Source organism: Vicugna pacos, chromosome 9 (genome assembly GCF_048564905.1).
Source record: "Vicugna pacos chromosome 9, VicPac4, whole genome shotgun sequence".
NCBI classification, from domain to species: domain Eukaryota; kingdom Metazoa; phylum Chordata; class Mammalia; order Artiodactyla; family Camelidae; genus Vicugna; species Vicugna pacos.
The window spans coordinates 5,055,699-5,083,693 of NC_132995.1; the positions used below are offsets into that span (position 1 = coordinate 5,055,699).

Consider the following 27,995-nt stretch of genomic DNA (forward strand, 5'->3'; position numbering starts at 1 on the left):
AATTTGCCACGTACTTTCCTGTAAATCTGGGAACAGTCTGTTTTGTACCACATTCTCTTTTCTCGGTGTGTTAAGAGTTTTCTTCCCCAGATGAATCCAAAAAAAAAAGAATTTAATGGTCACATGTCTAGTTGTGGATCTTATGAGACCCTGTCAGTTTCAACTATTGAGAACAAACACGTCCTCTGACAGCAATTTCTGACAGCTTTTCTTTTGGTTCACACATCAGTCACTTTTGCCAACCCACAGTAGCATAGGTAGAGGTCAGCCACATCTTTTTGGAAATAAGCACATTTTCAGAACCTTCCATTTTTTACTAGTAAATGAGAGTCAGTCATTCAGAGTTAAGTCTGATTCTATTTTGCTTTAATTTTTTTTATTTCTTTGACGGGGAGGGAGAAATTATATTACATGAATTTTATAATTTTTAATGAGACTAGTATTAATATGGGCATTTCCACTCATTCTTAAAAGTTCTTTTCTGAGTAATTTCCCTCACGTATAATAATGTATAATTTGGTGGCATGCAGTGCATTCCTAGAGTTTTTCTGAAGTGTGGATTCTGTAGCATACAATTAAATCTGACTTTTGTAAGATTTTTTTCTTCAAGAAATCCAGAGTTTGTTTCACTTATGTATATGCTGATGCATACTAGGAATTGATTTCTGCGTAAAGCTTGTCACAGAATAACTGCTTTTGTGAGGTTTACCCCTGGTATGAGTTGTTTGGTGTTTATTAAAATTTGATCTGTTGTTGAAGGTGTTCCCACATTTAGAACATACATAAGGTCTCTCTCCTGTGTGAATTCGTTGATGCACTTTGAGTTGTGGTTTCTTACTGAAGGTTTTCCCACAGTCACAGCATTCATAAGGTTTCTCTCCAACGTGAGTTCTCTGATGAGCAGTCAACTCTGATTTCTGGATGAAGGTGTTCCCACATTTGTAACAGGAAAAAGTTCTCTCTCTAGTGTGGGTCAGCTGATGTTTATGGAAATTGGACCGCCCGTTGAAAGCCTTCCCACATGCAGGGCATATATAGGGTTTCTCTCCGGTGTGAATTCGCTGATGTTCTTTGAATTGTGACTTGGAAGTAAAGGCTTTCCCACAGTCACTGCATTTGTAAGGCTTCTCTCCAGTGTGAATCCGCTGATGCATGCTGAGTATTGACTTCTGGTTGAAGGCCTTCCCACATTCATGGCACACGTGGTGTCTTTCTCCAGTGTGAATTTTGTGATGTATATTGAGGTGTGACTTTTGGGTGAAGGTTTTTCCACAGTCACTACATTCATAAGGTTTCTCCCCGGTATGGATTCGATGATGTATGTCGAGTTGTGACTTGGAAATGAAGGATTTCCCACAGTTATGACACTGATAAGGTTTCTCTCCCGTGTGACTTCTCTGATGCACGATCAGGTGTGCCCTCTGGATAAAGGCCTGGCCGCATTCGATACACACATAGGACTTCTCCCCTGAATGGATTCTCTGGTGCAAGCTGAGGGTTGACTTTTGGGTGAAGGCCTTCCCACATTCGCCGCATACGTATTGTCGCTCACCAGTATGAATTCTCTGATGTATGCTGAGGGTTGAATTCTGGGAGAAGCCTTTTCCACATTCACTGCATTCATAGAGTTTTTCTCGAGTATGCGTTCGCTGATGTCTGAAGAGAGATAATATCTGGAAAAAGGCCTTTCCACACTCGTGGCATTTATGGGACTTCTTTCTGGTGTGAATTTTCTGGTGTGTAATCAGTTCTGCCCTCTGAACGAAGACTTTTCCACATTCCTTACATATATATGGTATGTTACCTGTATGACCTGTCACATATACACCAAGTTTTGGTTGTAGAGGGAAGGCTTTTCCACACTGACTGCATTCCTGGAAGTTTTCTACACTGTGGAATCTTGGTTGCTCAAGGAGGTGTGACTTCTGGGTGAAGTCCCTCCCACATTCAGTACATCTGTCTGGTTTCTCCCGAGCATGAATTTGATGTAGTGTGAGCAACTGTTTATGGTTGAAGACTCTTGCACCTGGATTACCTTCGCAGAAGTCCTCTCCTGTGTGAGTTCTCTCACAGCCAGCCTCGGAAGAGCTATGGATGAGTAGCTGACCAGATCCAACAGCCTCATCAAAGTGTTCTGTGGTATTGCTTTGATTCTGACAATCTATTTCTAGGTGAGGGTTCAAGCTTTTTGCAAGTGAGCAACGTTTGTGAGGTCTTCTTCGTGAAGCGTCAAGGTGGAGCCTCACAAGGATGACTTTTCTGGGGTCCTTATAGTCACAATCCCTCTCTGTATTCAGTTTTTCCTTGTTGAGGAAAGCCCTCTGGTGGGAAGGTTTATTTTGACTTTCCTGATACCCCTTTGTTTGGTCAGCCCCTTCCCACAGTTCTTCCAAAACGAACCACTGTGCACCATCTCTTGTGACCTTACTGGCTACATCAGTGTGAAGTGAAGCTTTTTCAGAACTTTCCTGTTGTGGGCTTTCAAGCCCCAACTCCCCTTCAAGGAGAAAAAGATGAAATAGATACAGTGAACAGCTGGCAAAGGATAGAGGAGGAGTTGCATGAAGCTGATTGAGGGAAAGTGCTGAGTCATACAGCGGTGGCGGTGCTGATGGTGATGAAGAGAGAAAACACAGCCCTTGTTATATGTCCCGCCCTTGTCTAGACAGCACTTAGCATCCGCCAGGCCATGCTCTGTGTGATGCACGCACAGGCTGTTCAGTCCTCACAACAGCCCCCTGAGGTAACTACTTACTATTCCTGCTTTTCATGTGAAGAAAAGGAAGCACAGAACCATTCGGTAATCAGCCAAACTCACTTTGCTCACGGCTGGGAACGCTAGATTTGAACAAAGGCAACCTGACCCCACCTGTGTAGGTAGTCAAGCTACGGAGACCTAGTAGGACAACCACAGGGTAAATCAGGCGAGGGTGTCATAGGGCAGATCTGTGAAGAGCCAGAGCTCGAAGGAGGGCTCAGAGCGCGGTGCTTCCTTGGCTTACAACGGGGTTATGTCCTGATAAGCCCATCGTGAGACGAAACTACTGTAAATCAAAAGTGCATTTAATACACCTAACCTACTGAACATCATAGCTTAGCCCAGCCTCCTGTAAATGTGCTTGGAACACTTCAGTGTTACCCTAAGATGGGAGATCCAGTTAGATAACAGATATACAAGAGATGCTCTGTTAGTTATTAGAAAAAATGAAATTAAAACATGAAACAGCTGTCATGACGTGGGTCATAAATGAGAAATTGGGTTAACTATTAAGTGTTGGCAAGCAAGATGTAGCAATGTGGCTCCTCGTGCATTCCCCCACATTCCCACAGCAGAGCATAGACTGTGCAGCCCATCTGAAGAGCTGTATGATTTACTTAGCCAGATTAAGTGTACTCATATCCAGTGAGCAGGCAGTCCCACTCCTGAGTATATTCACCTCTGAGAAATTCTTACGTTGGCCCCCACAGGACATTTACAGAATAACACATGGCAGCATTAGCTGTAGAAACTAGGAGTATGAGGTGAGCCAGGTATCCACTGCCAGGGTAATGGGTAAGTGTGGTAGGCTGAATAATGGCCCCTCAAAGGTATCCACGGTTTTCAGGCTAACAGTCACTCACCTGGACACCTGTGCTGTGGGAGGTCGGCCTCCCCCATCCGTGGCTCCTTTCCTTTTCCCATCCTGACAGTGATTTCTGGGCTGGGAATGTGATACCCTGGGAATTAGAAAGGATATTGCCTTTGGACGTGGTCTTGGGCTTTCCAGGCCATTCCATGAAGCTTTCATTGGAATATCAAAAAAGTCAACATCTTTGCCCAGGAACAGAGTAACACTCAAAGATGCCCAAAAGGAATGAACAGATTGGGACAAACCGAAGGTAAAGTGCATGCCACAAAGAAGGGCATTCTCCTCAAGGAGGCCCGTTTAGGAGCCCCGGGTCGGGGCGCTCACCCACTGAGAAGAGGTGGCTGTAGATCTCCAGCATCACGTCCTGGTACAGGCGTCTCTGGGCAGGGTCCAGTTGCTGCCACTCCTCCCTGCTGAAGTCCATGGTCACGTCCTCAAATGACACTGATCCCTGTAACAACCAACCCCAGCTCCAAGTGGATCAGTCATCATTGGTGAACGGAGCAGTTACATATAAGGACGCATTTTTAAAGATTTTTCTGTTTGCCATGCTATAGATGGCTTCCCACTACCTGTTTCATATTGTATTTGGGGGGAGTTAAAAAATTTGGCCTTCATCACTGTCTCTGGCACCAAGCTCCTAAAAATCCTTGGAATTCCTGGTAAAGCAATAAAGGTGTCTTTTGCTTTGTTAATGAATTGACTTTTGGAAAGCACCTCAGGATGGTGGCTGGTCACTAGAGGAACCAACCTTGTAATTAGAAGGTTGGAACTTTCAGTCCCACCCCCTGACCTTTTGAGAAGGGCTAGCCATTGAATCATTAGTGAATGGCCAATGAGTCGGTCATGGCTATGTGACGAAGCCTCCATAAAACCCTAACAGGACAGGGCTCAAAGAACTTCCAGGTTGGTGAACCAGAAGGCTTCCACATGCCACTGTGCTAGGCCTAAACTCCACGGGGACAGAAGCTCTGTTATGATGTGACTTCTGTTATGCTTCCTCCTCATCTGTGTGAGACTCATGGGATTTAAGCTATGTTAAGAAGTTCAAAGTAGAGTCACAGTGGCCAATGTGAACATCCATATGAGCTGCTGTGAAACATCCAGTATAGGGCCGAGAGTGCTTAAGAGTGGAAAACTAGGAGTGTTAACTTGAGATAAGGAATTTGGCCGTGTCCTTGGAAAGACCTCACTAGAACAGGAGGGAGTGAGAGAGATGAGACCCCCTGGGGCGGAACCATTACATCCTACTGACAAACTTAGAATGGATCACCAAGCGACTTGATGGCTCTTCAGTGGCGGACCTGACTCCCTGGTGCTGAGAGCCGTTCTAGATGGATGCCGCCAGAGCAGAGGGCGACTTCCCACTCAGGCTTGTCGTGAGCCCTGTTGTCAGACTGGGGACCGCTGCTGAGACACCTCCTTCCTGGACTCCTTCCCCCCGACCCACCTTCTCCTGACTCTGACTAAGCTGTGTCGTGTGCTAATTGTGTGCAATAAACCGAGTGATTCGTGAGTTGAATATTGGCTACATTTCGTGTATCTCCAATCCTGTGGATTCTTCCCTGGCTAGGCCCTGTGACAGAAACTCCTTTGTTCTGGATTGCGCCTGGTGTATCTTCATCTGGCTGTTGATATACGTCCTTTAATTACCCTTTGTAATCAGCTAGTAATCTAGTGAAGTAAACTGGTTTCCTGAGTTCTGTGAGCCGCTCTAGTAAATTAATTGAACCCAAGAAGGGAGTTGTGAGAACCCTGGTTTATGTTTATATGCCTCTGGGCATATACCCAGAGAAAACTAATTTGAAAAGATACGTGCACCCCAGTGTTCACTGAGGCACTGTTGACAATAGCCAAGACATAGAACCTAAAGGTCCATTGACAGATGACTGGATAAAGAAGATGTGGTATATTTATACAATGGAATACTACTCAGCTATAAAAAAGGATGCCATTTGCAGCAACATGGATGGACTTAGAGGTTATCATAGTAAGTCAGACAGAGAAAGACAAATATCATATGATGTCATTTATATGTAGAATCTTAAAAAAGAAATGATACAAATTCTATTTACAAACCAAAACAGACTCACGGACATAGAAAATAAACTATGGTTATCAAAGGGGAAAGGATGGGGGAGGGATAAATTAGGAGTTTGGGATTAGCAGATGCAAACTCCTATATACAAAATAGATAAACAACAAGGACCTACTGTATAGCACAGTGATATATACAAATTCTTGTAATAACATAATGGGAAAGAATCTGAAAAGAAAAAATATATACGTATGTATATGTATAACTGAATCACTTTGCTGTATACCTGCAACCAACATGGTGAATCAACTACACTTCAATAAAAAATAGAATTTTAAAAAGTTAATTGAACCCAAGGAGGGAGTTGTGAGAACCTCTAATTTGTAGCCAGTAGGTCAGAAGCACAGGTGACACGTCGACTCGCTATTAGCATCTAGGCGGTGGGTGCTCTTGTAGGACTGAGCCCTCAGCCTGTGGGATCTGACGCTGTCTCCAGGTAGACAGTGCCAGAATTGAGTTAAATTGCAGAACACCCAGCTGGTACCACAGAGAATTGCTTGGTGCGGGAAAAAATCCCCGCACATTGGGTGACCAGAAGTGTCAGAAGTGAAGTGTTCAGTGTAAAGAGAAGCACACAGAAGTGACTGTTGCAGGGAATGCTAAGCGATTCAAAATCTGACCCACCTCTTGGAAAGGGAAGCATGAACATCATGCGAGTGTGCTGGGGTGGGAGTATATGACAGAGGGCTAAATGTCAACCTGAGGGTCTGAGAAGGGGCTGTATATATTTGCAACTTAAACTCCAAGTGTACTTTAATATCGGATTTTCTATTGTTGGCCCATAAAACGTGCTCATCTGAGGACAATGAATGTGCATCTTAACAGAGCCTTCATAGGTGGTACTGGGAGCCACAGGGGGAAGTGATCCACTGCTTGACAAGGATATTGCTGACCCCACATTATATACCTTTTAAAAACAGAACACCTCTGTAACTGAGTATAAATCTATCACAGCATAGTGATGCTGTCCACATGCCGAAGTCCTAACCCCCAGAACCTCAAAATGTGCCAGTACTTCAAGATGCACAGTCTTTAAAGACAGGACAAAGTGCAGATGAGGACTTCAGGGTGGGTCACTGTTACTTTAAAACACGCAAATAAAGCGTCATGAAATTCAGAGTAACTTGTAATTTCAGGAAATCTTCAGTATACCCAAGAATCCTGCTTTCCCATTCCAAAATATCAAATATTAATTATCTGTGGGCAGCTTAGAAACACTGTTCTCTAGCACTTTTATTCAATTTTTAAAATGAGGAAAACCACATGGTCCTTAAAAGCCAGTTCTCGCTCTAGGGAAACCAGCCCATCTCCACACGGCAGGTAAGGAGGAGTCAGGTGGGGACCAGCTGAGAATATCTAAAGACCCAGCTGAGGATGAAGGGTCCTCGCCTGGGCAGAGCAGGAAGGAGCTGGCATTTCCCTGCCTCTGGCTGGAGCTGTCTTTTCTTTTTCCTTTGCCCCAAGGCCAACAACCCTCTTCTCCAACACATTCTTCTCCACTAGTCAGCTCAGTTTCCTCTTTCACACACAGTGCCTGTGGATGAGGACACATCAGCCCTCTGTGGGCTTGTTCTCAGCAGGAGACTCCGGATTGTCTCAGACCAAGGGAGTCCAGAATCTGCTGCTTCCTGTGTCTGCCCTCGAGTTCTGCAGAACTGTCCCTGGGGCTCCCGCTTACCTCACACGATCCATCCCTCTCCTCTGGACCCAAGACCTGGGGTCTCTGGGGCAAATTCGTATCAGCAGGCATGTCCCCTCTGGGCTTCTACTCTTGGTCTTTCTTGCTGACAACTCCACTTTTCCCCGGAGCTTGCAGCTGAGTGGGCATCAGAAGACTCCAATCTGAGCTGCTGGGAAGAGTCAGGCTGGGCAGTGAAGAGAGGTCCTGCAGCCTCAGTGATGTGGGTTCTGCAGAGACACCAAGAAACCCTGGAAAGGAAATGACCACATAGTTACTCATTTAATATTCACTCCATATGGATTTCAGAGGGCCCTAAGGCGAAGGTCACGTGCTAGACAATGAAAGTAGACAAAACTCAGAAAAACTTAGCTGTTGGGGTAAAAAATAAGAAAAGATGAAGAGATTTGGACTAAATGAAAGTTTAATGGCAGCTCTGCCACCTCTTAACTGTGAGAAGATGAAGATCATAGTTTTGCTGCAGTTTCCAAAATGAAGAGGAAGGTATTTATCAAAGGCAGTGGAAAAGTTACATGAGATGAGGCTCGTCATGCCCTCAGCACTTGCCTGACACATGGTGAACACTGAATAAAAAACAGCAGATTGCAGAGTTCGGTGCCTTGTTTAGTTTTCACACAACCCCCATCAGCTAAAGATTGTGATGATAATCATACTCATTTTGTGGATGAGTAAACTGAGGCTGAGTGCTGTTACATCATTTGCCTTAAGGTCACTCACTCTGCAAAGGGAAGAACAGGGACCGAGTCCCATGTCTGGCTCATCTTAAACTGCACACAGCTGGCACTAACCCATGTGGTCCTCTACATGGTCAGCTTCCAGAAACATGGTTTACATTTCCTGTTGCCTTCAGGGAGCTGAGGTTTTAAGTTGTACATGTCTGATGTGCCTAATCTGAGATTCTGGACATTTCAGTGTCCATTATGTAGACAGCTCAGCCTTTTCTGACAAAGATAAAACTTAAAATTCAACGTTCTGAACCCCACTTTGGCCTGGAAAATTGCAGATATACACCAGGACCCCCCAGTCACTTACCATTTCTTGCCTGTCCATTTTTTCTTCCTTCCCCCCACCAAAATACAGTGATTGGGCACAGTGACCTCTAGAAATCCCCAATGAGTAGACCAAAGAAGGTCACGAGATGCCCCCCAGTTACCCATGACCAGGCTTTGGAAGTCATTACTGCCCTGATTGCCAATAAATGTTTCCAGGAAGTGTGATTTCCACAGGACCCACAAATAATCCCCAACATAGGGTTCCAAATAATGCACCCCGGTAGGAAACTATCATCCATCTGCTCAAATGCCAGTCATTGACAGGGGCCCACGGAGAGGCCAACACTGAGCCATTCATCCATTCCCAAAGGATCCCAACACACTGCCCGGAAAGCAATCAGTTACCCTCACAAACCTCCATCACTGACCCCCTGGGCCTCCAGTTCACTGGTTCCCAGATGCTACCCTTAGCACCCCACTTTACTGATTTCATAGGTCCCCCCTCAATCACTGTCCCCCTTAAGTATGTTACAGTGGGACCCTCAAAGTCCTCCAATCCCTGAAGTTTCTGCTCCCAATCACTGCCTCCTGCAGTCCCCCAAGCAGTGGATCACTTCCCCAAACGGCTCCCAGCACCATCTACCAAAAGGCCTTCTTAAGGCACAGATTCACTGTCCTCAAATGAGCAAGTTTCACGGGCCAACAATAGAAAATCTGATATAAAGTACATTTGGAATTTAAGTCGAAAAAATACATACATTCAGAAAATATGCAAAGCGTCAACATTAAGGAGCCAATTATCCAACTTATAGTAGAAAACCCCACTCACCCCTGTAAGCCCCCACCACTAACATCCCCATCACTCACCCCACGGAGCCCCACCACTCACTCCCTCGACTTGGCATCACTTACTCCGCAGACCCCCATCCCTCGCCTGTCCCCTAACCCCCACATCACTGACACCATGCCCATTTCCCCTCACTGACCCCACAGATTCCCCACTGCTAATATTCCAAGTCACCTTTGCCTCCCGCAGGCGATAGACGGGTTAGGAGAGTTGACACCACCAGCGAAATGGCCGCTCTGGGCCACTTCCGGTTTGAATTCCTGCCTGGATTTCTGGGGCGGGACTTGAGCTGCGCGCATGCTCACTAGAACCTTTGAAGCCACTCCCTGCCAATAGTTATGGCTTATTACCCTTATTTCTAGTCCGCGGTTCACTTTCTTTCAGGGATTGTCTGGAGAACGACATGGCGGGGCCCATATGGCTTTGATACTGGAGGCCGCCATTTTTAAAGAGCCTTCATTCCGTACAGCCAGGGAAGGCATCAGGCAATCTCAAAGTTAGTCTTGGCAATGTCTTAAATATGGTGTATATATCTATTTCTAGGAGACAATAGCATTGCATATTCTGGAAAGTACCTTTTCTCTTTATTTTTCACACTGATTTATTGTCCCACCCTCAGAATCCAGGTATCCTGCGCCCTTTTCCGTCCCACAACTCCCTCTGCCCAGAGAGGCAAAAGGAGCATTGAGAGCCCAAAGGTGTTGGTTGAGCTTGGGGCAGAGAACGCCTAAAAACCTGGATATTTCCTAAGTGTTGAGAGCCATAAAATGAGTGTCTTCTGTTCTGTTAATGAGGTGGCTTTTGGAAAGTATCTAAGGATAAATTCTCTCTGTGCATGCCTTGCTTGTTGGGCTTCACAGGTATTGCATTTTTTTTTTCAAGAATTAAATGTTTGTGGCAGCCTTGCCTTGAGCAAGTCTATCAGTGCCATTGTCCAACAGCATTTGCTCACTTCATGTCTCTGTGTCACATTTTGCTAATTCTCAAAAGTATTTCAAACTTTTTCATTATTATATTTGTTATGGTGATCTGAGATAGTGAATTTTGGTGTTACTATTGCAAAAAAGATGATGACTCTCTGATGACTCAAATGATGGTTAGGATTTTTTAGCAATAAAGTATTTTTGAGTTAAGTTATGTACATTGTATTTTTTAGACAGAATGCTATTGTACAGTTAATAGACTACATAGTGTAAAAATAACTTTTATTTAAAACATTTTTTTAAATTGTAGTATAGTTGATTTACAATGTTAGTTTCTGGTGTAAAGCAAAACGATTCACTAATACATATACATACATTTTTCTTCAGATTCTTTTCCATTATATGTTATTACAAGATACTGAATAAAGTTCTCTGTGCTATGCAGTAGGTCCTTGTTTTTATTTCACTTCATTTACTTTTCTCAAAAAGATTGTAGTATAGTCAATTTGCAGTGTTGTGTAAGTTTCTGGTGTGTGGCATAATGTTTCAGTCATACATATACATACATTTTGTTTGTCTATTTTAAAACATAACTTTTATATGCACTGGAAAACCAAAAATATCTGTGTGGCTCGACTTACTGAGCTAATTGCTTTTTGGGGGTGGTCTGGAACTGAACCTGAAATATCTCCAAGGTATGTGTGTATGCTAAAATGTCTGTATGAATTTGAATTCCTTAGGGGACACATGCTTTAACCAGTGTTTATAGATATAGCCAAATGACTCTCCACGAGGTTGTACCAATTTGCATCCCCACCCCCTGCAATGTGATGAGAGTCTCTGCTTCACTCCAACCTCAACAGCAGAGTACATTAGCACTGATTTTGAGCTTTCCGATTTTACCCATAAAAAAAAAGTACCCTCTCATAGTTTGAACCTGAATTTCTCTTGTTAGGCATGAAGGTGAGCATTTTAAAATAGGTTTCATAACCATTCATATTTTCCATTCTATTCTGTTCTGCCTTTCGGTAAACTGGCTTTTCATGTCAGTTTCCATCATTATTGGCTTCTGTTTCTTTTCTTAAGGATTTGGACAAGTTCTTTTTATATTAGGAAATACAATCATTAGTCTATAATATGATCATGAGTATCTTTTTCTAATTTGTCATTGTCTTTTGATTTGGTTTAGCTTGGATTTGCCATCCAAATTTTGTTTTATATAGTTGAATTTATAAGTCTTTAAGCTTTAAAGCTTATAAGCTTGTAACTCTTTGCTTAGCACTCTGGCATTCCCAACTCTGAAAATGTATGTAATGTTGTGAAATGTGAACTAAAATGGAGTCACTTATGTCAAGGGGCTTTTAAATGGAGCTGGGAGGAGGCCATTAAGAGGCGGGACCTTGCACACATCCCCACCAGGTGGAAGCATGAACTTTTAAACTGGGCCAAACCACAAATATTTCAAGGTCTCTGCAAGAACACCTGCAGCTTGTCACAGCAACGGATTTTTCCACCCTCTAGTCATAGCCTTAGCACTCAATCTTGTTCAGCCAAGATTAGCTTCTGCCTCCAACTTCAATTAAAATTCTTTGTAACGCAAACCTCCCTTCTTTGCTCCTGACTGTTAGTCCTTTATGGGAAACTCTGTGGGTCGCTTCCTGAATCTGTGTGCCCTATGCTTTGAATTGCAATTCTCTGATCTCAAAGAAATGCTTTCTGCTTGATTATGTTACCAGAGAGTAAGTTCTTGTCTATTTGTAGAAGGAATTCAGAGAAGAGACAAGGAGATCAAGAAAGTAAAGTGAGAATTTATTAAGTGATAGTACGCTCTCAAGGGGAGGTTGGCAGACTCAGGGTAGTAGCTGCCATTAGTTTCTTTGGCTAGCTGGTTATATGGGGTGTGAAAATGAATGGGCAGAATATTCACTGGGGATGGAGGAGTTCGGGGTCATATTTCCTGATTTCCACCCCAGCTCCACCTTCAGTCATATATGAACATACATATATTCATTTTTATATTTTTCTTAACCATAAGTTGCTACAAGATATTGAATATACTTCCCTGTGCTATACAGTATAAACTTGCTGTTTATCTATTTTATATATATACATATATATTTATGTTATATTAGTTAGTATATACAAATCTCAAACTCCCAATTTATTCCTTCCCACCCCTGTCCTTATTTAGTCTTGATCGGAAGTGTCATGCATTGGTGCATGATGAATACTTCTTGTCTGCAAAGCTAATTTTATTGTAATGGGGGCATAATGAGAAAAAGATTACATTCAGATGGCAGAGATTCCTGTCTGTCCCATCTTTTTTTTATCTGCCTAGTGGACCCTTGTCACCCCAAAATGTGTGGTTTCCTGTCAGTCCAGAGGTTCCTGCTTTTCTTTGTCTGCCCAAGGACCCCTGTTATTCCCATCAAGTATAAGTAGACATCTCGTGATTTTAAAGTTGAAAAGCATGCCGAGAGGAAGGAATAGGAGAGCAGAGACAACCGTGGAGAGAAAGGGTCTGAAATTTTCAAGTAAGGAAATTAATCCTATAAGGCAAGAGAAAAGGAGTGTGTATGGAAGTGTGGAGGTTACAGGCAAAGAGAGGAAACTGTGGCAGAATTATATGTAAATATAAATGCAAACTAAATATAAACATAAATAGAAATGTGTTTATGTGCATATTATATATGTTATAATGTATACATTGTCACCCTAAATAAACCTAGGGGGCAATAATTGTTACAGCAGGCAGATGGCTAGATATGAGCAGGAGAAAGAGGGGGCACGGGCCATGTGGCAGGAAACCATACATCTGGTGAACAGTGGGGATCCTTGGTCAGAGGCGAGTCCAGAATCTGCTGCTTCCTGTGTCTTCCCTCACGTTCTGGAGAACTGTCCCTGGGGCTCCTACTTTTTTTTTCTTCTGAGATTTGTCCACGCTCAGGTATCCAGGAGCATGGATACTTTTAGGAGGGTTACACAGAGCGTTGTGATCTGAGGGACACACAAAAGGGGCATCTGGAGAGGTCATTAGTGTTTTATTATATGATCTGTGTTGTGTTTACACTAATTTTTGCTTTCTAACCATTTGGCTAATGTCACCTGTATGGCTATGCACTTTATGCATTTTATATGTATATAATCACAGTAAAAACTGTAATAAAAATCTGACAAGATACAAGAAGTTTGATTCTCTGACACCCATCTTTTGGTGACATTTTATATTGCTTCTTTCCCCCAGAGCTCAGTATTCATAAATGAGAGAATAATTGTTTTTGAAGCTCAAGGAATACTCAGTTTACCTACCAGGGAAATAAAAGATTGATTTGTATGAGAGATTTGATTGCACCAAAATGAAGATTCCCATCAAATAGAGAACAATTCAGGTAAATTGAATCAAGAAATTACAGAATGAGAGCAATCTTCATTTAAGCTTACAGGAGCTTTTAAACGAGAATGTACCAAATCTCCCACAAATCAACAAGAAGGAAAACCAGCCAACATAAAAATAAGCAAAGGGCATGAATTTTTATTTCACAAATGTGGAAGCATGAATGCAAAACAAGTCCGCACTGAGATGCTCCAACTCACTGGTAGTTGAAAAAAAATGAGATTCAACAGAAACGAGATACTACTGTACACACATCAGATCAGAAAATCAAGGTGGCAGATAACAGCAAGTAAGGCAAATATGTGAGGAAGCAGGAACCTCATGCTCTGATGATGGGAGCATAGACTGTTGTGCCATTTTGGGAGCTGGCAGTACTCTGTTTTGTGAACTGACTGCATTTGCTCTCTGATAAATCGCTGAGCTACACACTTAGCCATTTGTGTCTTCTGCACGTTATACACGTTACCATAAAAAATTAACTTAAAACTAATATCGAGTGGAAGTACCCAGAAAAAAAAAGAAATACAGACTGTATGATGACATTACATGGAGGTCAAAAATAGCAAAACCTAAACTTTGAAATTTAGGGATGCATATTTTGTTGGTAAGAATATATCATTCTCCAAGGTTAATAGTAGGGATGAGATCAGAATCTTTAGAGAAGCTGTAAGGAAAACATCAAGGTCCCTCTGTGTAAACCCTTTGAATGAATAATTCACAAAGAAAGATTGCAGTTAATTTTAAAAGATGGACAATGTTTATAGTTACAGCGATGCAAAGTAAAGATGTAACTCTGTTTCTCTAACCTTGAATTAACAAAAGGGAAAAAAGTCAGTAATGCCAGGCACTCTCACGTGTTGTCGGGAGATTTGAATGACTTTGGGAAATATCATGTTGGCGTCAAATGGAATTGGGGGAATTATCTCCACATACTGTTATCCATTAGAAAGGCATTTTTCTCTAAGTTACAAACAAGGCTGACTTTCAGGAACATTACAAATAGGGCTTTATTTTTCTCAGTCGAGATAGGCTGATTTTGATTCAGTGGCTTGGCAGAGCCCACAGGACTTCCTAGAGGGTAAAGAAGAAGAAAGAAACAGGGGTTTGGGGGAATCCCAGCCCCAAGTCTAGAGGGCCGGCCCCTCCTTGAATTTCTCCTTCTTGGGCTCCGAGTCCTGACTCAGCTGCTTTCCTAGCCTGAGGTCCAGATCTAGTTCCTGTCTTGTCAGGCCCTTCTGCACAATCCAGTTATTCCTAAACTGAAGACCCAATCTTGCTTCAGCACCACGGACAGCGCAGTCTCTGCTTCCTGGGGACCAGACGTTGCCTTGGTTGGAAAGAGCAGTCTCTCTGTGGGTAGGCTGCGATGGAAGGGAGAATTGGAAAAGGCCTGGGGTCCTGATATGAAGTCTTTCTCCCTCTCCCTCCCTCTACCCTTCTATCCTCCCCTGCCCGCTTCCTTTCTTTCTCTCACTTATTTATGAATATTGAGCTCTGGGGGAAAGAAGCAGTATAAAATGTCACCAAAAGATGGGTGTCAGAGAATCAAACTTCTTGTATATTGTCGGATTTTTACTGCAGCTTTTACCGACTCTAACTTTGTGCCAAATCCTGAGAGATTATAATTTTTTGTGCCTCAGTGTCTGTCAGATAAATGAAGGCATGAAATATCAGGAGGCTGACTGAGGCTTTGTCTTTAGAAGCAACAGAAGACATTCAAAGTGTTGAGGCATTTGAGAGACCTTGCTTAGACTGGGGAAGGAGTCCTGTGACCTCAGGGATGGAGGGCTGTCAGTGGCAGACCTAGAGGCTACAAGAGGCAGATAAGTAAGGGGAGGGAGGTTATGTGGTCACGTCATGGAGGAGAGGAATTGTGGAGGCTGTGGAGATGCTAGGGAGGGAGATTCTGTGCATGTTTGTGCAGGACTCACAGTCACAAGTTCTGTCTCACCACGAACCCAAATGGCTCAAACAAGTCGGGCTGGAGTCAGGGCTCCAGGCTCAGTCCCAGCCTCTGTCCATAAGGTCTCTCCCTGAAGCTAAAATCAAGAGTTCACCCAAAGCTTCCTGCAGCCTCCAGGATACTCCAGCCCTGGGGTGGGTCCAACAAAGAGAGGATTCGATCCCAGAAGAATCTTGGTCTCTCACTCCTCTGTTCCCATAAGCGAGGCTCCAAGAAACCAATTTGGGGAAAATAGACCCTCAGACTCCATATTTCTCATGAGGGAAATGGGGGCTGATCTTCAGGAGGTGAGAGCCGGGGTCTCAGGGTACAGGAAGAAGGCAGGGTCTGTCTGGTTGTGGTCCCAGGAGAGAAGAACTCAGCTTTCACTTCCCCTGTAGTGGCCCAAGGAAGAGAGGTGTTATTTCTGGTAAAGGGAGAAGTTTGACACAGAAACCACATGCTTCAATCAGAGAGTGTCTCCATGGTCACCCCTACCTCCAGGCTGGGAGAGGATAATCAGATGGTGTCAAGAGAATCCAGATTACCTTTTGCAACCCAGAGATGCTGCAGCTGCTGTGGCCACAAACTGTGAGGGCAGCAAATCTGAGGATGAGGTTTCTGGGCAGGGCTGCGGCCAGAGCCTCTGTTTCCTGCAGTGGTCCCTGGAGGGTGATGCAGGTGCGATCAGTAAGCTTTAGTCAGTGATGGCAAAGGAGGGCCTGGGTGACCAGCCCCATTTTCCATTCCAACCCAGGGCTTTTCTGGACTGACTTTAGCCCCCTTGACATCCACCTTCAGATCCTGAAAGTGGCCAACAGACACGGTAATTCCCTTCTGGCCACAGACCTCATCAAAATCTGGAAGAAAGAATCTGAGGCCAATTCAACCTCTTCTGAGATCCAGGGGCCCACTGTTCCTCTCTAAGCATCAGGCTTTCCAGGATGCAGGAAAATGGGACTGGTTCAGGGTAGCGAAATACTGGGAAATGACTCCCAGTGTCTCTGAATGTGACGAGCAGTCAGGGATCCCCAGGAGAGAAACCGAGACAGGAACACGCATGCTCCTTATCTGGAGGGTTCAGGACCCTGGGGGGAGCTGAGATGGAGTCTCAGGGTCTCCTCTCTGGGATCTGAGTCTGACTCTCCTCTCCAGCTTGTACCAGATACCCCAGGTCTACACCCCTTTAACCTTTGAACCATCTTGGAGTCTAAACAGCATTTTGCCAGTCCAGGGTCCTACAGGAGGATGGTTGTTCATTCAGAGTTCCCCAAAGCCCCCATTCCTTACTACTCACCCATATGTGGGGTCCCAAGATCATGACACCAGCTTTACATGTCAGGTGACCTTCCTGGGAGGTGATCGATCTATGAGTGGAACCATCTGAGGGGTTCAGCCCATGGCTACAAACCTATATGTGATTTTTCAGGCCCAATCAGAGGCAAATACAAAGGCTTTCCTTGGCTGACCTCACAGGGGTGCTGTCAGTGCACGGGAGTCTCTAAATGGAGTTGCAGTGAAGGACTCAGACCGCACTGGCCAGTCATGCTGTTTACAGTTTTGCATTCCTAGCCCCAATGCCTTCACTCTTAGGTCTTTATCTGAGGCCTTGGGCAGAGGTCTTCACCTCTACTGAGGCCTCCTTATGCGAGGAAAGAGAAGGAAAACTTGAAGTCACTTTTCCATACTCTGAGTCGGGACTCAGTACTTTTCCACTCCTCCCCCTGCCCCCACCCCAGGGTCCACAGACCCGCCAGAGCTTTTCGTGCCGGGTCTCTCATCTGTGAGATGACCCCCATGTCTGTGTGGCCCACCTGACCCTCAACAAAGATTTTCTTCTTCACTAAATGCTAACCAGGCTCTTTGAGCCCTTTATCCACGAGCCCTTGACTTTTGGACTTCTGCGTCCACCTTTGCATCATCGAGTTGTTTCCCCCAAGAATCCTGCTAAGTCGATTTAACCAGAATCCCGTACTCTGTGTATCTGATGGAGTTCCTCATCCTCCACTCTCCCCAGCTGATGTCTGATCCCCTGGCCTGCCTTCAGCAAGAAGCCTGGTGGGTCGGTTTCGCCAGAATTCCCCCTTCTCCCCTGATGTTCCCTGTTAGTAATTTTCCATCCACTGACCCCCACCCTGCTCCTTGGCAATAAATTTGCACTTCTTCACATTGTACTCAGAGTTGGTCCTGATCTCTTTCCCCTTTGCAAAACCCCATTGCAGGGGGCTTCCCTGCACTTAAGACAGTGGTCCTGAAGAGCCTGCTTCATCGTTCCTTAACAAGTTTCACAAATAATTTTTTTCCTTGATGGTTAGAATCATACTTTTTTCTTTAACACCTATGCGCTGTTTCAGAACATAGGGGAATGAGTGCTTTTTCCTGTTTAGACAGTTGCTTATACCACCCGAGTAGGTGGTGAAAGGCTTCGTTGTTATTTTCACTTGGACCCGTTGCTTTAATCAGCTACTGTGACGCTAGCAGTGCAGGTTTGCTCTCGGCCAGCTGGGCTGAGCTCCATCCAGCTCAGCATCCCCTGTGGGTGGTGGTCAGGACACCTGGGTCTCTAAGGAGGGACCCAGTCACAGGCTTGTATGACTTGACACGTGGCCAGAAGCCTGGCCCGAGAAGGAAGAAGAAAGCGTGACAGTCCCCACGTCTACACCCTTCTGTGTTTCCAGACAAAAGCTAAAGCCACCATATCACCATGAAGGAAGTCAAAAATATTTTCCTTCTCTGTTCCAAAAGCTCCAAGAACCTGGCTGTTGGTCCCGTCCAAGGAAATGGTGCAGGAAGGAAAGAAACTGTCCTTTGGGTCGGGGATAGAGGTGGGGTTTCTGCTGCTCAGGGCAGAAGTGGGAGCCCAGCTCAAATGGGAGGTGGCAAAAGGTGGTCTGTGGAGATCCCCTCATTCGCATCACCCCTCTGCTCCTTGCCGTCTGGCTGCCGCCCTCTCCCATCTGTCCCCAGAAAAACCCTCACCTGGATCATCAGTAACCACCTTGCTCTCCTGAAGCCTCCATGGCCAGGCCATCTGTCTCCTCCACCTACCTCTATCCTACAATTAAGCATAAGTGTGTGTGTGTGTGTGTGTGTGTGTGTGTGTGTGTCTGCTGAGGGCCCTCTGCTCCCCCTCAGTGAATGTGTCCACCCCCAGAACCAATTTTGCTACCTTCTCTACCACTTTCCCCGTAGCCCAGACCTGCACATTTACCCTGCTCTTGGCAATTACCCCTCCATCCCCTGATAGCTAGAGTCAGGGATCAGGGAGTCACTCTAGATGCCTTTTTTTTTTTAATTATAGGGGGAGGTAATTAGGTATTTATTTATTCATTTGTATGACCACAAGAATTACAAATACATTTAAATCTCAGACCTGGGAATTGGACTATATTATTTACTTATTTTAGTGGAGGTCCTGGGGATTGAACCCAGGACCTCGTGCATGCTGAGGACGTGCTCTCTATCACTGAGTTATACCCTCCCACTCTGGACGCCTCTTTCCCCACCCACCACACCTTTCCTCAAATTTCACTTCGAGAAAAGTGTCTTCAGTGGCTCCTTCTGTCCGTCACCAAGGCGGCTGTCTCCACTCAGGCTTGGCTCTCTTCTTCCTGAACAAGCACAACGGTTTCCTCTTGGCCTTCAGTCCCCTCCCTCTAGCTCTTCCTTACAACATGGCCCCAGAAGGGACACGTGGATACCTACGTGACTCTACCCCTTTTCCTGCTCAAGAACCTTCCATGGCTCCCCATTGCCCTCTGATAAACATCGAGCTTGTCTGTCTTCCCAACAGTGCTTGAGCCAGTCAAGGGTCAGGACTGATCCTCATCTTTTTTTTTTTAATGTTAGTTTGTGAATGAGTGAATAAATGCATGCTGTCATGATATGAGTAAAGCTATGTGCTGCTTCTCTTGCCTCCTCTGGCCCCTTTCCTGCCCCTGGCGCCCACAGAGGCTATCTTGAGGTCCACCCCTAGCAAGTCACCTCCGTGGGGGTCCCAAGGCCATAACTCTCTGGGAGCTGGCCAGGGGGGACCCGCTGATTGTGCAGGAGCCCAGCAGGTGGGACTTGAGGGTTCTTGTCCTTCCTTGCTGCCTTCCTTGGACTCTGAGCCTCAGGGTTCACCTTCCACGTGCAGAAATGGGGCTGAACCATCTCAATGGGCCAATCACAGCTGACTCTCTCGCTCTGAGTCTGAAGTTCCCTCTTCAGGGCTGTGGTTTTCACCACAGGCTTCCTATCTAAGCTTCCGTTGCCCTCCAGTATCAGCAGCTTTCTCTTCTCCCTCAGAGGGACTCCAGAAGGCAGACTGTCTGGGGGCACGAGGAAGAGATGTGCCTTCTACAACTGCTGCTGCTGCCTGTGCTGTGGGGAGGTGAGTGGGCCTAGGGGAGGGGGGCCGCCACTTGGGGGGAGGCCCTGGGGCTCCAGGCTGAGTACCTCCCTCTCCCCAGCACCCCTGGTTCGAGTGCTGAGTTACCAGCTGGAACTACCGGAGACGGTGACTGTGCAGGAGAGCCTGTGTGTCCTTGTGCCGTGCAAATTTTCCTACCCCTGGTCTTTGGGAACCTCCTACATGTTTTGGTTCCAGAAAGGGGCAGATATAACACATGATCCTCCAGTGGCCACCAACAAGCCCGAACAGAAGCTGCATGAAAGGACTCGGGGGCGGTTCTTTCTCCTCGGGGACTTCTGGACCAAAAACTGCTCCCTGAGCATCAGAGACGTCAGCATGGAGGACAGTGGGACATACTTCTTTCACGTGGAGACATCCTTCAGTAAACACTCATATCTAGATAAAATGTTCTCTCTGAAGGTGACAGGTATGGTCGGGGCCCAGGGAAAGACCCTGGGGTATGGGGCATCGGAAATAGAAGAATCAAGGTTCTCTTCCTCCTGGGGCTGGGATGGGGACGCCAGGACAAGACCCTGGGGCAAGCTGGCAACATGCCAAGGGACCCCATTCTTCTGTTTCTCCTCACCAGCTCTGATCCACAAACCCCACATCCCCATCCCGGAGACCCTGGAGTCTGGCTGCCCCAGGAACCTGACCTGCTCGGTGCCCTGGGCCTGTGAGCAGGGCACACCCCCCATCTTCTCCTGGACATCAGCTGCCCTCACCTCCCTGGGCCCCAAGACCCTCCTCTCCTCAGTGCTCACCCTCACCCCACGGCCCCAGGACCACAGCACAACTGTCACCTGTCAGGTGATGTTCCCCACAACTGGGGTGATCGTGGAAAGGACCATCCAGCTCAACGTCACCTGTGAGTGAGGGGTGAGGATGCCCAGGTCCTGAAGGTGGGGGCCAAGGCAGAGCTGGGCAGGGCTTGACATTGGGGTCTCAGTAGCTAAACAGGAAGGGACCCCCCCAATACGTGTTTCCATGGCTCCTGGGGGAAGTCCCAGTGCCCCCCCTTCCCTCACCATGGATACTGATGCTGTCATATCCTTCTGTCCCAGATGCTCCACAGAACGTGGCCATCAGCATCTTCCAAGGAAACAGACCAGGTAGGAAAAAACCTTTTGTCTCCAGAGCTGGATGGAACCCAGGTCTCTGCCGGGGCAGACCCTGGTTGGATCTCAGAGCTCCAACAGGCTGAGGACTCAGTGGGATATATACAGGGAGCCAGACCCACTGTCAGACCCACTCAGATGCGGGGAGAGCACAGGCGCCCCCTCAAAGCTCAGCTCCCTGAAGCTAATCTGCTCACCCACAGCTTTCTCTGGCCAGATCCGAAGGAAGTTGTCACACCCCTCTTGCTTTGTCCTTCTCTTTGCCGTTTTACCTCCTCCTGCTTCCTTAGGCTCTTCTTTGGCCCATAGCTACGTTTGCTTACTGTATCCCTGTCCTGGGCCCTCTACCCTCTGCGTGCTGGGCAGTCTGGGCAGCTCCAGGGAAACCGTCTGGGCCTCTTCTGAAGGTTGGGGCCCGGACTCTGCCTGTCCTCTCCCCAGGACTGGAGTGGACACACAGGAGGAGAGAGATGCCAGCTTTGCCCACGCCATCTCTTTCTCTCTCCCTCTCTACCCCAAAGCCCTCGAGACTCTGCAAAATGCCTCATCCCTTCCCATCCTGGAGGGCCAGGCTCTGCAGCTGCTCTGTGTTACTGACAGCAACCCCCCTGCGCAGCTGAGCTGGTTCCGGGGGTCCCCAGCCCTGAACGCCACCCCCATCTCCAGCACGGCGATCCTGGAGCTGCCTGGTGTAGGGACTGCAGAAGAAGGAGGATTCACCTGTCAAGCTCAGAACCCGCTGGGCTCCCAGCATCTCTCTCTGAGCCTCTCCGTGGTCTGTGAGTGTGGGGACCACTGGGGGCAGGACACCTGGGTCCAGGGGAGGGAAGAGGGACCGCTGACCTTTCTCCCCCCTCCCCATAGACCCCCCGCAGCTGCTGGGACCCTCCTGCTCCTGGGAGGACAGGGGTCTGCACTGCAGCTGCTCCTCCCGAGCCCAGCTGGCCCCCTCCCTGCGCTGGCGGCTGGGGGAGGGGCTGCTGGAGGGGACCCTCAGCAACGCCTCCTACATGGTCACCTCCAGCTTGGCTGGGGCCTGGGCCAACAGCTCCCTGAGCCTCAGTGAGGGGCTCAGCTCCGGCCTCAGCCTCAGCTGCGAGGCTCAGAATGCCCACGGGGCCCAGGGCGCCAGGGTCCTGCTGCTGCCAGGTCAGGGGGCTCCGGAGGGGTGATGTCTGGGGGAAGAGGAGCCTGGGCTCCTGCATTAGTTTGCTAGGGCTGTCATAATGAAGTACCTCAGACTGAGGGCTTAAACAATGGAGATTTATTGTCTCCCAGCTCTGGGGCCTGGAAGCTTGTGACCAAGGTATGGTTAGGGTTGATTCCTTCTGAGGCCGTGAGAATGTTCCAGCCTTCTCCCCTTGCTTCTGGGGGTTTCCTGGCCATCTTTGGGAGTCCTTGTCTTTTGGGAGCATCACCCCAATCTCTGCCTTCATGTTTACGTGGCATTATTTTTTCTGCATGCGTGTCTGTGTCCAAATTTCCCCTTTTTATGAGGATATCAGTCATATTGGATTACAGTCCACCCTAACGATCTCATTTTTCACTTGATCACCTCTGTAAAGACTCTATCTCCAAATAGGAGCACATTCTGAGTTACTGGGGTGTGAGGGGACTTCAGCATATGAACTTGGGGACGGGGAACCCATAACAGCCCCAGAGAGATGGAGCTCCTTGGAGGAGAAGCACCCCCAAGGCCCCAACCCGAGTGGCTGGGGGAGAAGGTTCTCAGTCCTGAGCCCAGGAAGAGGGCTTGGTCCAGGGTCCACAGGTCTGAGCCCTGAATGGGAAGTGGGTACAGTAAAGGAATACACACACACAGAGAGAGAGATAGAGAAAGGGAGAGAGAGAGGGAATGGCCTGCTGGGCAGATGCCATGTACTGGGGTTGGAGTTTACACAAAACTCTAATTATCTACAGGTCAATCACAGCCCAGGGCCAGCTGGGTCCTGGGAGCTGTTGGGGGAGCTGGCTTCATGGTCCTGCTTTCTCTCAGCCTTTGCCTCATCTTCAGGTGAGTGTAGGCCTCAGGAGGGAGGGAGAAGCCTGGGTGGTGGGAAGGGCATAAGGTCATGGAATCTCAGAAAACCTGAGCTGGAGGACCCTGGCTGGATAACCCTGAGCCACGGAAGGAAGTTGAGTGATGGTGTGAATCAGCCCATAGCCAGTTGGACCACACACAAGGTCTCTTCCCAGCCCCTGGTCCAGCTCTTGGTTTGGGGGAAGCACCTGGAGACTGGACCCACCTCCACCTCCCTCATTCCATGCTCTTCATAGGCAGTAGGGGATGGTCTGCCTACCCCATACCCCCAAATAACCAGGCTGAAAGGCCCGGGGCTCTTCCCTTAGAGTGAAGACCCGCAGGGAGACCCAGCCAGTGCAAAGCATGGATGATAGGCGCCAAGTCGTGGGCTCCGGCTCCCGGGTGAGTGATGGGACATGGCCTCCTATTCAGTGTCATCCTTTCGGGTGCTGCGCTTGGTACGGGCCCTTGGGCACTTCCCTGTGAGCACGCAGCCCTCCCTGGGATTCCACCTGTGCTTACTGTAAGTGGTTGATTCAGCTGCTCTGATACTTCTGCTTCTCACAGAACATGTGTGGAGTCCAGTTGGTTCCCTGGGTGTGTTTATGCTTCATATGTCAGATCATTGTATTCTTGTAGGAATATTGGCCTTTTCTTCGGGCGTTGATTACTGAGGAAGAGTAGTGGCCCCAGCCTAGTCTGTGTCAGACCCACTGAGTACAAGGATGTAGGGTAGAGAGCCTGAGGCACCCCAAAGTCTCAATTCCCATTTTGCATTTTCAAGTCTACCGCCCTGTTTATCGAGGCATACTTTGCATATAATAAAATGCACCCATTTTGCGGGGAGGGTGGAGCTCAGTGGTAGAGTGTGTGCTTAGCATGCACGAGGTCCTGGGTTCAATCCCCAGTCCCTCCAATAAATAAATAAGTAAATAAATAAGAACCTATTTACCTCCCCTCCAAAACATTTTTTTTTTAAAAAAGACTGCTTGCATTCAAATCATGTCTTTCCCTACTTATAAGCTGTGTGCCCTTGGACAAATGATGTGCTGTCTCTGACCTCTGTTTATTTTCTGTGACATGGAAATATTAGTAGGACCTGTATCACAGGCTAGCTATGAGCCATTAGGAGGCATGCTTAATGCAGTCCCTGGCATATGCTAAGCGCAGTCCTCCTCACTGCCAGTCAGAATCACCCCCTCCCCCAGCAAGGAGGTCCCCGGGACAGTGGCTTGCTGCTGTTACTGTTTTATTCCCTGCTGTAATCTAGTGTCTAGAGGAATGCCTAGCTCCTAATTCACGGTTGGTCCTCCATAAATACTTCTGGAATTAATCACTGAAGAACCACATTGCTGGATCTCATTTTCTAATAAAATTTCTCTCTTTAATTGAAGTCTAGTCAGTTTACAATGTTGTGTCAATTTCTGGGGTACAGCGTAACAGTTGAGTCATACATATACAAACATATATTCGTTTTCGCATTCTTTTTCATTATAGGTTACTACAAGATATTGAATGTAGTTCCCTGTGCTGTACAGAAGAAACTTGTTGTTTATCTGTTTTATAGATAGTGGTTAATAGTTGCAAATCTCGAACTTCCAATTTATCCCTTCCCACCCCCACTGTCTCTCTCTTTTGATTGGTGAGGTTCATCCATATACAGAGACTTTAGTCCTGGTTCCCAACAGACCCTTTTCTTTCTTTTCCATGTTTTGGCTGTAGCAGAGTGACATCATTGATTTATCATTTATTTTCGTCTTACTCTTCCTTAAGATGGGCAGCCTTCTCCCTATCTTCTTTGTGCTGGGCAGCAATCTAATCTGAGAACAGGTTGTCTTTGCCTGTCTGAGCTCCTGTTGGAGGGGTTCTGTCTCACGCTTCTACAGCCTGAGGGTGTGGCAAGATAGGGGCGAGGGGTCCGTTACCATTTTTACTGCAAGATCTGACCTCTGTCTGTCTTCTAGTACCTGACTACCCTCGCCCTGGATTTCTATTTCAAAATATCTCCTATCACAAATTTAGCACTTGAAAAGTATCTGCTTTTTATTTGTTTAGTAACTGCTTCTCCTAGAAAACGCTAAGTTACATAATAGCAGGGACCGTGCACAGTACCTAGTCCTCACACAGCCTGAGCAAAGGACGGCATCACAGTTAGAAAGAACTGGTTTTGAGTCCTGGCTCAGTGGTGCACATATAGATGCGTGTCTTCAGGGCAATGCTTATAATCTGTCTTAGCCTTAGTTGTTTTTTTTTTAAATCATTTTCTTCCTTCCAGTTTGAGATATAATTGACACACAGCACTGGATACTTTTTTTGTGAGGAGGTAATTAGCTTTGGGGTGTTTTTTTTTTTTTAATGGCGGTACTGGGGATTGAACCCAGGACCTCAGGCTTGCTAGGCACGCGCCCTACCACTGAGCTATACCCTCCCCCAGCCTTAGTTTTACTATTTGTAAAACAAATAGGATAATAGTACCCTCTCCCAGCATTTTTTAAAAAGACTATAATGCAATTAGTACAAACACTCACCAAGGGCTGATCGATCTGAATTATCAACTATTTTTGAATAACTGAATGAGTAAATAAATGATAAACATGCATCAGTCCCAGTCCCATTCTGGTCTTCGGCTGCTTTCTCCCAGACCCTGTTGCCCAGCTCTGAGTCCCTTCTCTCTGTTCCACTCAGGAGCATCAGTTCGGGACAGACACCCCTGCAGACTCCCCGGCCCCTGCTGGGGCTGGCCCCATCTCACAAGACGAATGCCAGCTGCACTACGCCTTCCTCAGATTTCACAAGCTGAAGCCTCAGGGACGGGAAGGCATGGACACTGAATACTCAGAGATCAGGACACACAAGTGAGGAATCACAGTCTCACAGTTCTGGAGGCTGAAAGTCTGAGAGCAAGGAGTCAGCGGGGTTGGTTCCTTCTGAGGCCCCGCTCCTTGGCTTGTAGACGGCCATCTTCCCGCTGTGTCCTCACATGGTCTTCCTTCTGTGTGTGTGCATGTGTGTCCTAATTTATTCTTCTTGTAAGGACACCAGATGTATTGGATTAGAGCCCACCCTGATGACCTCCTGTTAACTGAATTGCCTCTTTAAAGACTCTATCCCCAAATACATTCATATTCTGGAGTACCCGGGATTAGAACTTCAATTGATTAATTTTATGATTGTTTTCAGCCCATCACACTCCACCTCCAACTATTGTAAAGTGAATGACTTTCTTGGCAATGGTATGAGTGCCCTGGTGTACGTGGAAGACCACAGGACTTGGGACCAAAGGCACTGAGTTCAAGTCCGTCCATGCCACTTACTGAGGGAGTCCCTTTGGCTCTCTGTGGCTCACGTCACTGTTCTGCAGAGCAGGTCAACCATCTGTGTCTAACCAGATTGTCGTGGAAGAATGAAAGATACACAGAAGGCAGCTAACAAAAGTCGCTTTTTGTGGACTCTGAACACAGACTTGTGCCAGGACTTTGGTTGCCTGTTTTAACAGAAAGTTTTTGCTAACCACTTCTCCTAAGGCACGGAGGGCCCAGTGCCAGAGCCCACAGAGCTCTCCCCGCTAGGACTGGAAACAAGGCGAGGACGGCTGCTCTCACCTCTTCTGTCACACGGTGTATTGTAGGTTCTCCCCAGTGCAATACGTGTGAGAAATAGAAATAAGAACTATCTCATGCATGAAGTAAGAAGTAAAATGGTCTTCATTCACAGACAACAAAATTGTGGGCATACAAAATCTAAAGTGATCCACGAAGAAGCTTCTGAAACCAAGGAGAGAGTTTAGCCAGGTGTTAAGATACTTGTTCAAATTCCAAAATTCCTCTGCAATTCTACATATTGGCCAAGGACAATCAGAAATTGAGTATTTTTTCAAGATGCAGGTTACAGTAACACGAAATGTGAAATTAAAATATAAGCAAGTCCTGTACTTTGAAAATAGTAAAATACTGCTTAAAGAAATGAAAGAGGCCCTGACTAAGTGGAGATGTAGATCATGTTCATGGATTGGAAGAGTCAGGATTGTCAGGGGACCAGTTTCCCCAAACTGATGGCCAAATTCAGTGCAATCGCAAATTCTCAGTGAGTGCTTTGGTAGAACTTGACAAGCTGATTCTAAAATAAACATAGAAAAGCAAATAACAAGAATGTCCTAACACATTTTGAAAACTGACAGTCAATCCATTTAAGGAGAGCCCCCCTCCAGTGCCTGTCCCACTCTCCCAGGATCCCCACCACTTCCTCCACACCCACCAGCTGCACAGCCAAAACCTTTTCTCCATATCCAGGAGCAAGACTCATTCCCAAAAGATCCTGCTGGTTCCCAGTGGTGATCATGCCCAGCCTGGCGGTCTTCATCCCACGTGTGCTGAGCACCAGAACCCCGTGGCCAGAGGTCTGCATGAGCAATGCCTTGCCTGCTCCGTGCAGGCCAGTGAGGGGAGTGTCTTGATTTGTCAAGTTCCCCTCTTTCTCTCTCCTCTCAGTAGAGAGCCAGTCTCATCCTTTTGTGCTTGGAAGAAACGAAGGACATAATACATGAATGAAAGCCTGCTTCCCTGTACTTACAAGAAACAGCGCTAAAACAGAAAGGTTCGAACGACAAGATGGTAAAAGATTTCACCGTGCAAGCACTAAGCGTGGAAAATGGCATCCTTCAGAATGAGCACTTCATGAAGATCAAAGGTTTTAATTCACTCTCCTCCCCACATATAGAATTCTAAATATGGTCGCACCCGCAGATGGAATCTCAAAACACACAAAACACAAATTCTCACAGAATTACAGCTCCTCGTCACCTGGAGCTCCAGGTGCGGGGATGCCTACTGTCTCCCCATGGGGCGGTGACTCAGCGAGCAGCGTCCAGGGCTGGTGTGTGACCCCGGGAGAAGAGGGGATGCCTGCCACGTGGACACTGAGGGAGGGGGGGGGCA

The 27,995-nt window shown here is 46.8% G+C and overlaps 2 protein-coding genes across 6 annotated transcripts in view; one reads left to right on the top strand and one right to left on the bottom strand.

The window, feature by feature from the left end:
* LOC102540736 (sialic acid-binding Ig-like lectin 6) overlaps positions 1–27,804 on the top strand; it is a 42,637-nt gene extending 14,833 nt beyond the window's left edge. For 2 of the 5 annotated variants that reach the window (XM_072968578.1, XM_072968579.1), the window contains 8 exons: positions 19,815–19,899; positions 19,979–20,788; positions 20,985–21,032; positions 21,560–21,817; positions 22,959–23,052; positions 23,388–23,463; positions 25,747–25,916; positions 26,242–27,804. In XM_072968578.1, the coding sequence (XP_072824679.1) occupies positions 19,815–19,899; positions 19,979–20,788; positions 20,985–21,032; positions 21,560–21,817; positions 22,959–23,052; positions 23,388–23,463; positions 25,747–25,916; positions 26,242–26,350 (1,650 nt within the window). In that variant the 3' untranslated portion in view covers positions 26,351–27,804. Of the gene's footprint in view, positions 1–19,814; positions 19,900–19,978; positions 20,789–20,984; positions 21,033–21,559; positions 21,818–22,958; positions 23,053–23,387; positions 23,464–25,746; positions 26,197–26,241 lie in introns of those variants that run through there. The other 3 variants (XM_072968581.1, XM_072968584.1, XM_072968580.1) reach the window with 3 other exon arrangements.
* On the bottom strand, positions 345–9,510 carry ZNF175 (zinc finger protein 175). Its single transcript, XM_015242804.3, has 5 exons — positions 9,440–9,510; positions 7,406–7,656; positions 3,954–4,080; positions 3,622–3,717; positions 345–2,497 (listed from the first exon to the last, which is right to left on the bottom strand). Exons 2-5 carry the CDS (start codon positions 7,475–7,477, stop codon positions 627–629), a joined length of 2,166 nt encoding a protein of 721 aa, XP_015098290.2. The 5' UTR covers positions 7,478–7,656; positions 9,440–9,510; the 3' UTR covers positions 345–626.
* Positions 27,805–27,995: the final 191 nt, after the last annotated feature.

Bases quoted from the DNA above. Each gene is read 5' to 3' on its own strand.
- ZNF175 (XM_015242804.3), bottom strand. From the start codon at position 7,477: ATGCCTGCTGATACGAATTTGCCCCAGAGACCCCAGGTCTTGGGTCCA. The intron at 3,718-3,953 runs GTGAGCGCCCCG...TCTAATTCCCAG, and splicing joins CAGCCACCTCTTCTCAGTGG to GGTATCACATTCCCAGCCCA. The intron at 2,498-3,621 runs GTGAGTGACTGT...TTCTCCTTGAAG, and splicing joins CCCACAGCACAGGTGTCCAG to GGGAGTTGGGGCTTGAAAGC.